Consider the following 16,578-nt stretch of genomic DNA (forward strand, 5'->3'; position numbering starts at 1 on the left):
GCGGGCCAGAGTTTGACACCTATGGTTTACGCCAAGGTTATGGAAGAAATATATTATCATCAGAATTCAAGTATTTTTAGACATTGAATTTATGACACTGAATTATTATCCTCCAAATTTCCCTGCAAAAATATTCACCTGCAAAAATTCACCTGCAAAAATTCACCTGCAAAAAATTCACCTGCAAAAATTCACCTGAAAAAAATTCACCTGCAAAAATTCACCTGAAAAAAATTCACCTGCCAAAAATTCACCTGAAAAAAATTCACCTGCAAAAATTCACCTGCAAAAGTGATGAACTTTAATGACCCAAGCCAGAGCAATCAGCACCAGATCGAGTCGAGTGGCTCTCGGCCAATTAAATTACGCTGTTTGATCACATGACACCGTTAGCCAGCAGTTTGTCTCCTAAAAGAGAGCTGTTCAGAGGTGAGTGATTAAGTTTTTCTCCTAAATAGAGATCATTACAGAACGCCTAGTCCTACTTAAAATCCCATTTATTATTATTTTTTTTTTTATCATCTACTCGAACTAAGGAAAACGTTTGACTAACTCAAAGACAATTTCCACGCCTCCCATGCCTGTCTGCAGAAGCAGTTTTGAATTTAGGAGCGCCAAGATGGCAGCGGCAAACCCTGGCGGCTCTCCGGTGAGTATATATATTTTTTTATCTTCAAGTTTGTCTTTTGAAACCTTAATTTTATTTAAATCCGTTGCTCACGTATAAAGTACACAGACGGGGTCTTTGCTCAACTCGTCTGAGGCGTGTCTCACTAAGCGCTACATGCTAGCATCCTGCTAACCGAGCTACCCTTTACATGCTGTGCTTTAGAAAATAGGATACTCGTTAAAAAAATACTCCGCAGATATTGATAGATAGACGAACACTGCAAATATAATGTTGGAAACGAGAACGGCCTTTGGTGAAGGGGTAAAATACACCATGAATAAAGCCATAGAGTGAATGGCTGCCATGGTTGCAGAACAGCCTGATTTAATGACAAGAATGGGGAAGAGTGAGGTGAAGTGAACCAAAGCCACAAAACACGGTCAGACAAGGCGGCAAAAGGGCAGTGATCTGTCCGTCAGTATGAAGTTGGTGTGTGCTTTGGTGAACAAAAACTCCAGACCGGTAGCAGGAAGATGGGAGACTCGTGTTTCACTGGAATAGTGGTGAATTAAAACATCCTTTGTTGGGGACATTTCGGTGTAAATGCATCCATACAGGCAAGACAGAGGCAGACCAGACAGTGAAGAAAACAAGGCAAACATTAGAAATATTAAAACGGAAATATAGGATTGAGTTGAGGCCCTTGCAGGCTACCCACAATTTCCCCAAACTGAGCCACCCATTAAGAAATTCATTCTCACTGTTTCATAAACAAAAGGGATTAAATTTGACAATATCAAATTTAATTTTCTGACCTTTTCATAAATGAAACACGCTGCCAGGCAATCTGTTTTCGTTTTTTTTCATCCATTCAGAGTATTCGTTGGGAACACTGAACTCAATAATCATTTCCAGCTTTCTTCATTAAGTTTTGGTTTGGCTTTATTCTCAAAAACATTTAAATAAAACAGATAAAATAGAAAATAAAGCTTTTTCTCTTGCGAGCTCAATTTTTACTGTGCTATTAAAACAAAAGATGTAAGAAAATAATAAATAAAATCCTAACCAGAAAATCAAAATACTGCAACAAATGGCATGAATTAAAAAATATACTTTTTTCAAAGAACCATAAGGAAATATGATAAAATAAACATTGGAATCTTATAGCCTAAGAATATTCAGTTAACGTAACTAACCTTGTGTTTTTAACTCACTTTTTGTTGGTGATTTAAAAATTACAAAAATAATTCTACTTTTTCCTCTCCTTTAGGATCTTCTCCTACATCATATTCTTCTGAGACTGCGTTCACGTTTAGAACATTGTCTTGAACACCTTTCCCCTGGATCTGGACTTTTTAGATTTCATTTGCACCCAGGAACTAGTTTTTCTACAAGCTTTGTCTGGTCAAGTTCAGGTTTGCCCTGTCCTCTTAGATGCATTATGTAGTTTACATACTCTGATAAACAGAGAAAAGGATAAAATGAATCTACATAGTGCTGTCATTCAGTTTGAGTGGGGACCTACTGGGCGACTAAGAATGGCTCTTTCCCCCCATCATCTTAACAGTCTTCTGGAACTGAACTTGTCCATCCCAGCCATTGCTAAAATTTTGGGAATGTCAAGAAGCACAGTATTCCGACGCATGAATGAGTTCAATCTTTCAGTCAAAGCACTCTATAGCAGCCTGTCAGATGAAGAGTTGGACCAATGCATTACAGACATAAAATCCAGGCAGCCTCACGCTGGATACCGGATGGTGAAAGCACTTCTTCAGGCCAGAGGACACAGAGTCCAGTACCAAAGGGTTAGAAGTTCTATGCACCGTGTTGACACAGCTGGTGTTGTGTCAAGGATGTTTTCCTTGGGATGCATTGCTCGACGTGCTTATTCCGTCCCAGGACCACAGTCTCTAATGCATATTGACACAAATCACAAACTGATACGGTAAATTATTTGATCTTTTGAAGTGAAAGATATTCCTGAGAATTTTTTCATCTGCAAATGTTCAGAACTGTATTTTGTTATCTTACTCGTTACTATATTTGCATCTGGACATACATAAATTACATCTTGCATTGCTTACATTTAAACACTTCAAAGTGATAATTCAAAAACTGATAAAAAAAACATTTTGTTTTCCCCATTCAGCTATAACATTGTGATCTTTGGAGGTATTGATGGCTTTTCTCGTAAGGTAAGTTTAGTTTAGTAAGTAAATCAAATGTAATATTTACATGGAAGTTTCCCATTGTTCTTTTTCCTATAAAGATTATGTATCTCGGTGCTGCTTCCAACAATCTGGCATCAACAACACTGGCATTCTTCCAAAAATCAATCGAGAAGTTTGGTTTTCCTCTCAGGTAATAAGTGATGCATTTTATTATGGGTTAGGTATTTTCTTACATACCTTTTGTAAGACTACATTTGGATATTTCATTAAAAGTTGTTTAAGATGATTCTAACTTGCCTCAATATATATATCTCTAATTTCAAATGATTGTTATGGTGACTTGGGGATATTTAAGAATAAAAAAAAATTAATTCAACACCTTTACCAAACACTGCTGTTATGTAATTGGATACAAGGGGTGAGATAGTAATATTTTGCCTCCTTGGCTGTAACTCCCTGACATTACAAGGGTAATCATTTTATGATGTCGGGTTCAGTGTTACACCATGATTTCAAATTCAATATCATCATCAATAAGAATTAGTATTATCATTTCAGAGTTGTAGGTAACCACTTTTAAATGCCATAGACTACTTATTTGTTTAATTTGATGTAAATATTTTTGCAAAAATATTCTAAAAATTGTCTCCTTACACAGATCATAATGATACAAGATGGCACTTGCGTAATTTCCAACAAATACAATAAATCTAAGTAATTACTACTAACCTGTGAAATCCTGAAAAATGTTTTAACAGCTGTGTTAAATTAAACTTCATACTGACACATGCTGGAAAGTGCATTCATGAGACAATTTTTCTGATGCATTCAAGAGCAGTAGCAATGAAAGATTTTAAGGATTCTTTTACAATTTGTTTTTCAAACTTTGCTTAAGGCATATACTGTTCTTTATTATCAGATCTAAGTTTGTTTAACCCTTTAAGACCTACCATAGAACCAAGTCCGCCAGAGCTTATATTATATTTTTACATGCTGTGGAGCCATTTTTGGGAGCATTTCAAGTTGCTATACATCAATACAACCATTACAGCCTAAATTTTAATAATATGTCTGCATTAGGTGCATAGTAATTACATAAATTGCAAAAAAGAGCAATAAACTACAAAAAAATTGAAAATCGTTTTTGTTTTTTTAACATATATTTCTAGTTAGAGAAATTTAAGAGGCTTATCCCTCAAAACTGTAAATACAAAAAAGTTGCACAAACTAGTTTCCCACCACAGGAAATTTATTTTGAGTGTCTTCATAGTTTTATTTTTGAAATACACCAATTTTTATACACTGCAGGAAAAACGAAAATAAATATTATAGTGCAAATTTGCAAAATAACAGCATATGCATCAAAATAAAGTATTTCCAGCAGTGCAATATGAGTCCTAAGCATCCCAGAAACGACACAGAAAGTCATAAACTCAAACATAACTTTTTAAAACACAAGTATAGGCTCATAAGGCCCCGATCGTAAAAAAAACTACATTTCCGCAAAATGACGTCACTTCCGGTTTCGGGCAGGTCATGCGGTCATGTGATAGTTCGCGCTGATGGACGTAGGAAGTGTTACAAACAGCTGATCGGATCGGCGAAGCGTGTTTCTGGAATATCATGTTTTTGTTGCTGCAAGTGATTTTTATGCAGTTTTTGCAAAGCTATATGTGGAAGGAAACTGTGACCTAGGACAAGCTGATGGCATCAGATGTAAGTACAACTCCTCCGGTTTCATATGCAAAAAAAATTATTGCGCTAGCTTACGTGGTTGCAGAGCTACCGGGATTTAAAAATAGTTACGCAAAATGGAGCGTGTCCGCTCCGATCGGCTGTAAAGGGTTAAAGCTTCGAATGTTTTCGGGTACGATTCTTTGTTTTCAGGGTTCGTGGCGACCACGGAGGGGAAAATGTGGAGGTTGCACGGCTGATGTTTACTGTTCGTGGCACAGGAAGAGGCAGTTTCATTTCAGGAAAGAGTGTGCACAATCAAAGGTTTGTTCTCATAAAATACTGTCCACCTCAAATGTTTCTGACATAAGATGGAAGGTGTTGCATCTTTATTTCCATTATTTAAAAATACATACATTTAAAGGGTATAGTTTTATGAAAGTTTTACAGTAAAATGTCTTTAGAGAACAGTGCCCTATCCAGCATGATATACTTTCTGATATGTATCAGGTGTTCCTTTTTTTTTTTTTTTTTTTTTTTTTTGGCAGTTTTTGTTGTTTTTTCCTTCAATTTCCATTACTTACCCCTCAAGGAAGAAAACATTGGACAGGTCCTACAAACCCCAAAGAGCCTTCAGGAATGTGCCCTATTTTTTAGTTATTCACGCACCTTTTCCAGTCTGTTCCTTCCTTCCATGAATGTTCATTCTGTGTTAATGGTCTGGTTGTCATCTCATGTTGCCACTGATCATTACAACCCTTTTGGCACCTTTTAAGTGATATGCCTGGGTCCTTCCTACATGCCCTGATAATGTATTATTACTGTTGTCATGCACACATTTCATGTAGGGTTAGAAACAAGCAGGGAATTTGTCATACACACCAAGAAAAGCCATACCTAATTAAATATTTTTTATATATTATTTCAGAATAGAGCGACTGTGGAGAGACCTCTGGGTGGCCGTTACATGCATTTACTACGATGTTCTTCACAACCTTGAGGAAGAGGGCCTTCTTGACATTTCAAATGTTGCACACCTCTTTTGCTGCCATTACGTCTTTCTTCCTCGACTGGAGGATGATTTGAATACATTTTGCAGTGGATGGGACAACCATCCACTGCGAACAGAAAACAACATGAGTCCCAACCAGCTGTGGGAGTTGGGTCACAGATATCACCCTGTTCCTGTTCCAGAAAACACACAGGTAAAGGTGCACATTTTTAGTACTCTGATTCCTATATACAATTATTCTTTCCTAATTTTGCTTGTTCGTTGCAGGGCTTCCAGATTCCAGACATTGACTGGGAGGACAGTGGCCTATCTTGCCATAACCATTCAAGCATTGTTGTTCCGAACACTGACTGTCCATTGACAGAAGAACAAATGACAACTTTACAGGGCGTTGTTAATCCAAGAGCGGCATCCCAGTCCTTTGGTGCGGACATGTACATTATGGCTGTTCAGTTTTGTCAGCAATTCATTTAGAATAGGAAAGCTACATACAGTTGCAGGAAAAAGTTTGTGTATCTTGTTGAATTTCATTAATTTCTGCACAATTTGGTCATGAAATGTAATCGGATCTTCATCACGGACATCTGGACAATCAGTCTGCTTAAACTAAACCAACTCAAAGAATTTAAGGATTTTTTCATTAACATAATTGTGTATAAGCAGTTCTGATTATTGTGACTTTGGTCATGAAATGGGATCTGATCTTCAAATTGTGCTGAAATCTGAGATTACACAGGGTTCACCAACTGTTTCAAGCTATAAACTTCGCTATAAGTAACAATTTTTAGTAAAGCTTCGTAATGTAAACACTGAAGAATTAGGAGAGAGGGAACTTAAAAATATTGATTCACTCAGAAAACTAAATAGAAACTGCTTGTCAGTTTGAATGTTATGTTGTAAAGCAATATTTGACTGAAGGCTGATGGTTGGAATGTTTCAAAATTAAAACAGCAATGTAAGTCAATCTTGTCCTTTTATTTTGATCAAGATGCATGCAAGATGTCATTGACAAGGTAAACTTTCAAGACATTAACAGTTTTAAAAACTACTTAAAGGCATTTTCAACCGAGAACTGAACCAAGAACCAATGTTGCCTGCACAGAGTAAATGGCATCAGAGAGGCCCAGTAGATGTGAACATTTATATTCCAAATCTTAAACAGAGACTTGTACACCACTACCTTGCATTATGGGAATGACTCAAATGAGTCCAAACCCTGAGTGGCAGGTTTCAGAGCAGGCAATGAGGTCTTCCTTAAAAGTTAAATAGTCCTTGTAGTGGTATGGAATGCGCAAGGTCTCATAGCAGGTGGCAGCAGTTGGATGTCTGCCATCCACTAGCTCCACTGTGAGACTTTTTGGCACAATCTCCCATCCAGTCCAGAATTTTAGGACATTTGTCAGCTCACTTGGTGTTGCTGTGAAGAAAAAAGAGGTTTAACAACCTTGAAAAAAATCCAACCAATATATTTTTAACATTACAATAATATTGGTATTCTACGGAGCCCCGCAGGGGACACGGGAGAAAAAAAAAATTAAGACGGACTTTTGCGAGATCTCGCAAAAACAAACTCGGGATCTCGCAAAAGTATTGCGAGATCTCGCAAAAGTCCGTCTTAATTTTTTTTTCTCCCATGTCCCCTGCGGGGCTCCGTAGTATTCCCCTCCTGCAAAATGGCAAACCTACCATTTAGAATAAAATGCCTCATGTAGCCTGTGATTCGGCATTTATTTTGAAGAGGACAGTCATCATCTTCATCTTCTGGCCACACGATCCGCTGAAGAAGGACCTGTAACAGAACAAAGTATACCCTTAAAAATACTGCTGCACATTTTTCAGATTTCCATGGATTTTGTCTCTTCTTGTTTTGGGGAGTTCCCTTCCCTATAGCCATATTTTATCTAATTAGTCACACCTGTTCTTAGCTCACTATCACCCACTTAGCCTTATGGTCCATGACTTGATTTCTTGAATAAATTTCTATAATAATCCATGTTTTGTGCTTTTTGTGTTCACTTGGATCCCCAAACCTCTACATAGTTTTGACTGTATCTTAAAAGAAGAAACTGTCTCAAACAAAAAATGAAAATAGAAATTAAATTTTTTTTTTTTCAAATTCAAACAACAGTAATGGCTAAATATATAATTAGAAAATGTGTATTACCAAATAATTACTAATGTATTTTAGTCATTATGTCTTTTTCAAATCTACAAAATCGTTTTCTATATGTAAATCATGCTTTTCGAGCAGTTTTATTTTTACAGGACTAAAGAAAAACTGCTGTAAAGATGTATGGTCCACAAGAATATGTTCATTTTTAGTATTTGTGCATTTTATTTGTAAAAATGAATACAGCTTTGTTATGGTAAGCTTATTATTTGATACATAATTCTTGGTAAATGCCAAATTAAAATTGCAATTTTTTCACTTTGTAGAATGACTCAAGTCTTCATAGTTTGCTTTGGACTACATTTTCTACAACGCACAGTAAAATGTTATTAATGAATACAGTATTTAGGAACACAAAATTTACCTCAGGATTCACAGCAGCCAACTCTTGTGGAAAGAGTAAGGGCACCGTGTCAGGTCGCTGGGTCAGCAGGGTCCACATATGGGTTTCTTTAAGTCCCCTTCTCAGCTGTTTTATCGACCTCGTCACTCTTCCAATGACCTAAGGAAAAACGTTAACTAAACAGTAACACAGAAATATTTTACTTACTTTTCAATTCACTCACAGAATGGAGTAATAATTTCTCAAACAGCCATCTCCTGTTGTTCTCTGTCAAGGGGGGGAGGTCCCATGCATATGCCAGATCCTGAACACGTTTTCTCTCTTCATCCGACAGCTTGGATTGCCCTTCAAGCTGTAACCCATAAGACAGTAATTCAGACAGAAACAAGAACTATAAATTCCTAATTCCTCATACATAAAATTTTTTTAAAAAGACAAGTTTAAAGTCTCAGACCATGTCTCAATGGCAGAGTTTTTGATCTAGAACAATTTTAAAGGATTAGTCTAGGTTAGACATGTTTATAACTCATACGGGGCAATGTATAAACGTTCCCTCATTTAAACATAAAAACCTACAAGCTGAATTGTCCCTCTCAGGTCTAGATCTGGACAGTCCTCGGGTGTAACGGTGGCAGTTTCAGGACTACCACCAAGTAGGACATGCACAACGGCTGGGCTAAGTCCAGATAGGCATGGGCCTCCATGAAGAAAGGAGTGCCCTACCATCCTCCCTGCCATAAGGAACATATCACTCTCCACAAGAAAGTGAGCTGCTGATGGTATGTAATGGCCTGGCTCTCCCTCAAAAAGTGGAGTAACATTAGAGTTTGCTATGAGATAAATGAAAAGAAAGGAAAAAAAAAAGAAGAAGATTACTTACACACAATACAGAGGTTTTCACAAAATAAAGAGACAATTAACTTGTGAAAAGTTATACAATATAATGATCATCAAACATAGGTACGGTCAACCAAAACAAACTAACCAAAATTGATGCAAAAACCAGACATCAGCTTCTCCATGCATGTTGATAAGAAAAAACGTATTACTCCTTGTCCGATAGCTGTATCCCCTGTTAGATCACCAAAATAAAATAATGAATACAAATAATTATTTCAAGATATATTTATGTATCATTTTCAGAAAATTTACCCTCAAGCCTGCACTCCAAGGGACGTGCCCATTCAACATTGGGTCTCTTGTAGAATGAGATGAGGGCCATGTCCTGATCAGCTACACTTTGTCTGATGTCCATTGTGAGACGTAATGGGCTCTCCATTTCATGCATGTCCAAAGCATTCTTTGCACATTCATATATGGCCTTTGAAGAGTCCAAAACAGTTAACCAGCCTAAAAGATATATATATAATTGGATATAGTCTGTATATCAAGTTCTATCTAGATACTATTACAAAAAGATTATGTTTTATCCTTTGAAGGATTGTCTAAAGTAGTTTGAATATGAGGCTATCAAAAATAAGAAATCCATTGAATGGATACAAACGAATGGTTTGATTTCCGGGAATTGTTCACATTAGCTGTTGATTGTTACTAATCAACACCTTCCTTACATAACCTGTGACTAAATGATTGACCTACCATCCCTGACTTCACAAGTAGTTCCAGATGGTCCTGGCATATCTGCTAGCCCTTCCTCAATTATTGTATCTTCATGCCCCTTTTCATTTCGTGAGCTACTATCAAAATATGTTGTTAAATTTCATTCAAGGCTTAAATCCAATGACAATAAAAATTGCAATTTTTGTTGCTAAATACCTTTCTCCACATGAAGAGGCATGCAGCTCAATGAGGTCAGAGTGAAACATATCTGTGCAGACAGGACACTGCTGCAATGGTGCTGTTGTGCAATAAATTTTAAAGGACAAAGTTTAATTTTTTTAACATTTAATTTTTCCTTCTAGCTAGCTCTTAACACTTTATGTTTTTGGGTAATATGTTAGTATGAAATTGTCAAAAAAACCTACATTCCTTTTCTGTAGGTTCATCACCATCTAAATTCACCACAGTACTTTCACTGGGAGTTTCCAAAGGAGGACAGGATTTTAGGTGTTCTGACAGAAGTTGTAGTGGAACACCTATGCCACACTTCTGGCATTTTGCTTTTGGCATGCATCTGAAGGACTCATCGCTTAGTGGTACAGGGTCATTGCTAAGTTCCTCTTGAATAGGAGCAATATATACATTTTTACCCCCACGACTGGCAGCCTTTAGGATTGTCCCTGTATAGCCAATCAGCTGGAGGAACCAGAGAGAGTTTTCGGCTTCCCCAACCACCTGTATAAAAGCAAATTGCAGCAGATTATTCTGATCATGAAATATATCCAATGCCTCAAGAAAAGTGAAAAAGAAAAGTATCTTCAAAACTACTCAGAATTAGGAATTCACAACATGCGGTGAAAAGGAACTTGTCTTAAAAGTACTTATTAAACAGCAGGATCAGTTTCTAGTTTAATTACACAGTGCAGAATTCATACACACCCCCAGGTTTGAACAGCAGCCAGCCACCTGTTACCTCCTTCAGTTTGGGAAACAAATCATTCAGGGCGTCCCTTAACTGAAAGCAATAATACAAATACAATCTCTGAGTCCAAATAAATTACACATTTAACATTAATTATACCCCTGTATGTACTAAGAAACGGTAAAAGAACCATGCATTTACAGTGCAAACTGGATATAATAAAAAAATCTTTTTCAATCCAAAATTTACAGTTACATTTTCATGATTAATGATGAATATCCAATAATAATATTATTTTTTGTAAATGCCACCTGTGACTTGCAGTGATGGTCACCTTCAATAACACTTTTATTAAGCGAAAACTTCTCAGTTTTGATCAGTGAATAAAAAGAATAAGTTTATACCTCTTCATGTGTTGTGCTCTCATCAAGATGTGCTGTTCTTTGACCCATCCCTGCCTGTGTGTGGATATATTTTTCATGTTCTGTTGGGGTCTTCTCCATTTGTTTTGGGAGCAAATAAAATACCACTTCAAGAGGTTTAGGCTTCTTAGCAGGCACCAGAGATGTAGCAGGGAATCGCCTTTTCCCCTTTCCTCTTGAGAAAATACCAGGAAAAGACCTGTCCCAAACATTTTAACAAAATTATTTAAAAGCGACTATTATGAAATGCTTTTTTAGTTTGTTTATACAAATTCAACACAGCACTAACACTGCAGTATACACAGAAACACGGAAATATAATAAAAATAATAATAATAATAATAATAATAATAATAATAATAATAGCAGCACCCGAAAAACACAAACATTCAAAAATAAACCAAAACATCAGAACTCAAAATACTGGGTCGAAACGAGCCAGATCCGTGACAGACTCAGAACTACCAAAAGTATATTTTTATGTGATTGACTGTTGTTGTAATTCAAGCCCTGAGTGTAGAGCAGGTAAGATATAAAGTTCCATCCTAAATTCCATGCTCATGCTGAGTGTTTAGTTTATGACTTTTTCACCTGGTCATTTCTTGCTGAAGGGATGGTCTTTCAGGGTTGACCAAGCTGGTACCCTGGCCACCTTGACTCTGTTCTCTGCAAGAAATAAAATCATATTCTCATGTGTGTGTGTGTGTGTGTGTGTGTGTGTGTGTGTGTGTGTGTGTGTGTGTGTGTATATATATATATACATATACATACACACATATATATACACACACACACACACACACACACACATATATATATATATATATATATACGTATATGTGTGTGTATATATATATATATATATCTCAATTTAGTTGAATGTAGGCTTGACTCATAAGTCTTGCTAAAGTACCTTGTATTCTGATTCATCGCAGCAGCAACAGCAGGAGTTTGGTTGGATGATGTAAGCAACTGCAGCAAGTGTCTTGCTGACCGAATAATTTCATCCTGCATAATCTGAAACGAACACATAAAGACAGAAACAATTTATAAATTAACGTTCGATAAAATCTAAGAATGTATCATTTATTAGATAACAATATGAATATGTCTAACAAAAAACTTGTGTGGAGCGAAGTTACATTCAATCAAGATGGTCTGGCATGCTACAACTTTATAGTTGTTAAATTCTGGGTACAAGTATACATACCCATCTTGTACATGTTTATTATTATTATAATTATTATTATCCTACCCAATTACATGTTTCTTTTAATCAGAGTATGCTGTTTTAATGACTTTACAATATCATTTACATTGCGTTCCTTACATTTTCCCAAATTGTATGTTATATTAATCCTATATTTCCGTTTTAATATTTCTAATGTTTGCCTTGTTTTCTTCACTGTCTGGTCTGCCTCTGTCTTGCCTGTATGGATGCATTTACACCGAAATGTCCCCAACAAAGGATGTTTTAATTCACCACTATTCCAGTGAAACACGAGTCTCCCATCTTCCTGCTACCGGTCTGGAGTTTTTGTTCACCAAAGCACACACCAACTTCATACTGACGGACAGATCACTGCCCTTTTGCCGCCTTGTCTGACCGTGTTTTGTGGCTTTGGTTCACTTCACCTCACTCTTCCCCATTCTTGTCATTAAATCAGGCTGTTCTGCAACCATGGCAGCCATTCACTCTATGGCTTTATTCATGGTGTATTTTACCCCTTCACCAAAGGCCGTTCTCGTTTCCAACATTATATTTGCAGTGTTCGTCTATCTATCAATATCTGCGGAGTATTTTTTTAACGAGTATCCTATTTTCTAAAGCACAGCATGTAAAGGGTAGCTCGGTTAGCAGGATGCTAGCATGTAGCGCTTAGTGAGACACGCCTCAGACGAGTTGAGCAAAGACCCCGTCTGTGTACTTTATACGTGAGCAACGGATTTAAATAAAATTAAGGTTTCAAAAGACAAACTTGAAGATAAAAAAATATATATACTCACCGGAGAGCCGCCAGGGTTTGCCGCTGCCATCTTGGCGCTCCTAAATTCAAAACTGCTTCTGCAGACAGGCATGGGAGGCGTGGAAATTGTCTTTGAGTTAGTCAAACGTTTTCCTTAGTTCGAGTAGATGATAAAAAAAATAATAATAATAAATGGGATTTTAAGTAGGACTAGGCGTTCTGTAATGATCTCTATTTAGGAGAAAAACTTAATCACTCACCTCTAAACAGCTCTCTTTTAGGAGACAAACTGCTGGCTAACGGTGTCATGTGATCAAACAGCGTAATTTAATTGGCCGAGAGCCACTCGACTCGATCTGGTGCTGATTGCTCTGGCTTGGGTCATTAAAGTTCATCACTTTTGCAGGTGAATTTTTGCAGGTGAATTTTTTGCAGGTGAATTTTTGCAGGTGAATTTTTTTGCAGGTGAATTTTTTTCAGGTGAATTTTTTGCAGGTGAATTTTTGCAGGTGAATATTTTTGCAGGGAAATTTGGAGGATAAAAATTCAGTGTCATAAATTCAATGTCTAAAAATACTTGAATTCTGATGATACTATATTTCTTCCATACAAGGTGCGTTCCCTTCACTTCCTTCCCCTGTTTTTTCACCAGTTCTTTGTGTTCGTAATGTTCAAATTTTGCAGTTAGTGGTCTTAGATCTTTAATTTTTGGTGGACTCCGTAAAAAAAGATCTGAGCGACTGTCATAAAGGCCTAATGTTTGTTCAGGACTGTAAGTAGTATTTTTACTAAACTGCTTTTATTCTGTAATTCTTTAGCTAGGAACTCAATGAGTATAATCCTCACTCATTGGTGTTCAGTGGTGTTCAACGGCAATCCTGGGCATTTAGACGAGGCATTGATTTGTTGAGCACAGATGGTCATGCCACTTGTTAATTAAAGTATTCCAGTTTGTCCAATTTGTTAGATTTAAGAAATGGTCCAAAAAAAGGAAAAGACTTATGTCCTTAGCTCAGTAGTTCAGTCCTAAAGTGTTGTTTGTTTCCAGCAACAGCACTGTCGTTTCGGGCCACATCATACCTTTTTAAAACTGCTACTTCAGAGATGACGAACTTAGTGGAAAACTTGGAAAATCTACATTACTGCTATAACTTGGTCAGCATCAGGAACACAGATGGATTTCTACCATGGACAATTTGTCATGCTGATGCTTTGTACTGCGTTGTGTCAGGTGCCTCCTGTGTCAGGTAAGGTGTTCTGTAACACTCTAGCTGGGAATATGTTGGCTGCTGACAGATTACGGCTATGTTTAACAGATATGCAAAGTCCTCCTATGGACATTCAAGGGGAGAGACAAACAGTAACACACTTTGCAGGGTTAACCACCAGGAGACCTGGCTTTGCCTCCTGTTGGGACCTTTGTGTTCTGCACTTTGTTTATTTTTTCTCCCTTGCTTTTCACTTTCAGTTCTTTGAGTTGTTGATTGTTAGTTTTAGCCACTAAAAGCTACTTACTTGTATTCTCACCCAAACCTAACAAAGTAGTTTTTAGTGTCTCATGTCACAACCCAACAGCTGGATTTCCTTTTGTCCTGTTGTTCAGTGACGGTGGCAGCACACTGTGCCAGTGCTCAATGAAAGGCCTCAGAGCTCAGTTTCTATACCTTTCTTGGACTTTGGTTACTTTTTGGTTTGAGTTTTTACACTAAATAAACTGGATACACCATTTTTTTTCATCCAAGCACTCATTAACACACTGTACTGGTTTGTTTAAGTTATTTCCTTGTTTCTTTTATTTTAATTTTAATTTTAATTAGCATTTTTCTGCATCTCACTTCCCATTATAGCCATGAGGCCCAATCTGTGACACTTACAGTAACCAGGTAACAGCTTTAAATAAAAATCAAACAAATGATATATATTGGTTTGATACAACTTATGCCTCAATCACCCCTCAAACCTCTAAATGTGAACTTTTTCTTCCCTTTTAACCAGACGAGCAGACTGATGAAAAATTATGTTCAAGGTCACAAATAAAATTGGAAGATTTGTGATGAGGTACGTAAAGAAACATAAAAATAATAAATAAGTGGTGAATATATCACCACCACGAGACAGTTGCTGATGCAGTGCAGAGAAAAATCTTTTTATGCATTTTTATGCTTTAAAGATGTCCCGAACAACAGTAACCCTGCTCACTGACAAATACGGCGGTGTTAGCAGTGACTGATTGCTTGACGCAGTACCCACTGATGGCCCTGGTATTTTATACTTGGACAGCAGTGACCTAAGCTGACGCAGCAAGGTTTTTACAAAAATATTGATAAAGAAATCTATGGAGTCATATTATATCTGTGCAGAGTGACGTTAACCTCCTAGGACATGGCGTCCACATATGTGGACATCACATTTTTGGTTATTTAGACCCAAATATATCCACTTACGAGGACATTATACTGCTACTGTTCTATCGAAATTTTAAATGAATATCCTCATATGTGGCTCTCATTTTTCTTAGAAACAAAAATTGGGTAAAAAAAAATAATCTGGTAATTCTTTGTTTTTACATTCATCAGGCCCCAATATGCCCAAATATCAAAGAAAAATTAAAAATACATGCTGTGGAAGAGTTCAGGTCTTAGGAGGTTAAACATTGGTTAGTATGCCAATCCCAAAATGACAACCCTGCTCCTGCTGGGACCTTCAGGTATACACGAATTAGCAAAACATTATAGGTGTTGCAGAACATCATAGAAGCTACAGTTTGCTGTGGTTTCTGGGATATGTTAGGTGATCATCAACATTCTGCTTGTGCCGTGTCAGACGAACGGAAAAACTGGCAAACAGCCTGAAAGACTTGACAAACAAAACTGTTATGGTAAGATGAGAAGGTCAAAGTGTCTGTGAATTGGGAGAGCTTGTGATGCACCAGTGCTAAGAGCCACCACACCCGCCAACAGACCTGTTTTCCCAGGTTTTGTCATTATTCCAAGGCCATGATTCCATTTTAGTTCTTCTGGGAAACCTATGTAATTATGTAAATGCGTAAGCCTCAACCTTAAGTAACATGTATTCATAAGTTTGGGAAACTTGCTGAAGCTACGCACATGGACAGAGTGTCTGAAACACCAAATGCAAAGAGAAGCAAATGGTGCAGCGTGATGCCATCTCCCAAACTCCTTACTGCCACCCAAAGAAAAATAATACGTTAAAATTTTATTAAAAATTCATTAAATTATCTAAACTTTGGCGGCTCCAAGTGTGAGTGCACTGTTTGCAGCAGATATTAGCCAGGGAATATGATAATATGCAGTACTGCATGAAACACTATTGCACTTTAGCCTTCATCAGCATAATAAATATACACTGTGCAATTAAAATTCACACTGATAATATCCGTTCCCATCTTCTTCCAAATTGTGCCGTTAGTGTGCTGTTCATTCCTGTGCAGGCAAGCTGTATTTTCTGCATTCATATGGTGGCGTTTCTGTTCTCTCCTACTCTTTGAGACCTCTCTCTGCTCCCACAGCTTGTCGCCATAAAAACAGATGGCTCTCCTGCAGACTAGCATCCCTATTGCTTCTGCAGAGGATCGTAAATTGAGCCGCAGTGGATACAACACAGTTTCATCAGGGCCACAATATCTTGTCATGCGAACAGAACGTGGAGCTGAATAATAATACAACACAATGTCAGGCAATGACAGACACCTCTCCAGGGACCAGTC

The 16,578-nt window shown here is 37.2% G+C and overlaps 2 protein-coding genes across 6 annotated transcripts; one reads left to right on the forward strand and one right to left on the reverse strand.

The window, feature by feature from the left end:
- The first annotated feature begins 578 nt into the window (after window positions 1-578).
- On the forward strand, window positions 579-6,421 carry LOC146717081 (uncharacterized). The gene is made up of 7 exons (XM_085471658.1): window positions 579-649; window positions 1,881-2,555; window positions 2,760-2,805; window positions 2,880-2,971; window positions 4,669-4,779; window positions 5,384-5,660; window positions 5,735-6,421. Exons 2-7 carry the CDS (start codon window positions 2,092-2,094, stop codon window positions 5,939-5,941), a joined length of 1,197 nt encoding a protein of 398 aa, XP_085327784.1. The 5' UTR covers window positions 579-649; window positions 1,881-2,091; the 3' UTR covers window positions 5,942-6,421.
- On the reverse strand, window positions 6,422-13,199 carry LOC146717082 (G2/M phase-specific E3 ubiquitin-protein ligase-like). 5 transcript variants are annotated; one of them, XM_085471623.1, is made up of 16 exons: window positions 13,112-13,199; window positions 12,892-13,004; window positions 11,798-11,901; window positions 11,476-11,550; window positions 10,867-11,083; window positions 10,480-10,555; window positions 9,966-10,275; window positions 9,757-9,838; window positions 9,580-9,677; window positions 9,133-9,330; window positions 8,966-9,052; window positions 8,557-8,810; window positions 8,204-8,332; window positions 8,002-8,139; window positions 7,154-7,256; window positions 6,422-6,884 (listed from the first exon to the last, which is right to left on the reverse strand). In XM_085471623.1, the coding sequence occupies exons 7-16, from the start codon at window positions 10,108-10,110 to the stop codon at window positions 6,667-6,669; spliced, it is 1,452 nt and encodes a 483-aa protein (XP_085327749.1). In that variant the 5' UTR covers window positions 10,111-10,275; window positions 10,480-10,555; window positions 10,867-11,083; window positions 11,476-11,550; window positions 11,798-11,901; window positions 12,892-13,004; window positions 13,112-13,199; the 3' UTR covers window positions 6,422-6,666. The 5 variants fall into 5 exon arrangements, with proteins under 5 accessions (XP_085327749.1, XP_085327765.1, XP_085327743.1 ...); XM_085471639.1 differs by having other exon boundaries at window positions 9,580-9,674; window positions 12,892-13,199; XM_085471617.1 differs by having other exon boundaries at window positions 12,892-13,199.
- Window positions 13,200-16,578: the final 3,379 nt, after the last annotated feature.

Source organism: Copadichromis virginalis, linkage group LG2 (assembly GCF_057382275.1).
Source record: "Copadichromis virginalis isolate Kocher_CV1m ecotype Utaka linkage group LG2, C_Virginalis_male_GT1.1, whole genome shotgun sequence".
Lineage (NCBI taxonomy): Eukaryota > Metazoa > Chordata > Actinopteri > Cichliformes > Cichlidae > Copadichromis > Copadichromis virginalis.

What these genes read in the sequence shown, in the direction of transcription:
- LOC146717082 (XM_085471623.1), bottom strand. Translation starts at nt 10,110, where the DNA reads ATGCCAAAAGCAAAATGCCAGAAGTGTGGCATAGGTGTTCCACTACAA. An exon ending in TGAACCTACAGAAAAGGAAT is followed by an intron (nt 9,839 to 9,965) that starts GTAGGTTTTTTT and finishes ATTGCACAACAG; the next exon opens with CACCATTGCAGCAGTGTCCT. An exon ending in CTTGGAGTGCAGGCTTGAGG is followed by an intron (nt 9,053 to 9,132) that starts GTAAATTTTCTG and finishes GTGATCTAACAG; the next exon opens with GGGATACAGCTATCGGACAA.
- LOC146717081 (XM_085471658.1), top strand. Translation starts at nt 2,092, where the DNA reads ATGAATCTACATAGTGCTGTCATTCAGTTTGAGTGGGGACCTACTGGG. An exon ending in TTGATGGCTTTTCTCGTAAG is followed by an intron (nt 2,806 to 2,879) that starts GTAAGTTTAGTT and finishes TTTCCTATAAAG; the next exon opens with ATTATGTATCTCGGTGCTGC. An exon ending in AAGAGTGTGCACAATCAAAG is followed by an intron (nt 4,780 to 5,383) that starts GTTTGTTCTCAT and finishes ATATTATTTCAG; the next exon opens with AATAGAGCGACTGTGGAGAG.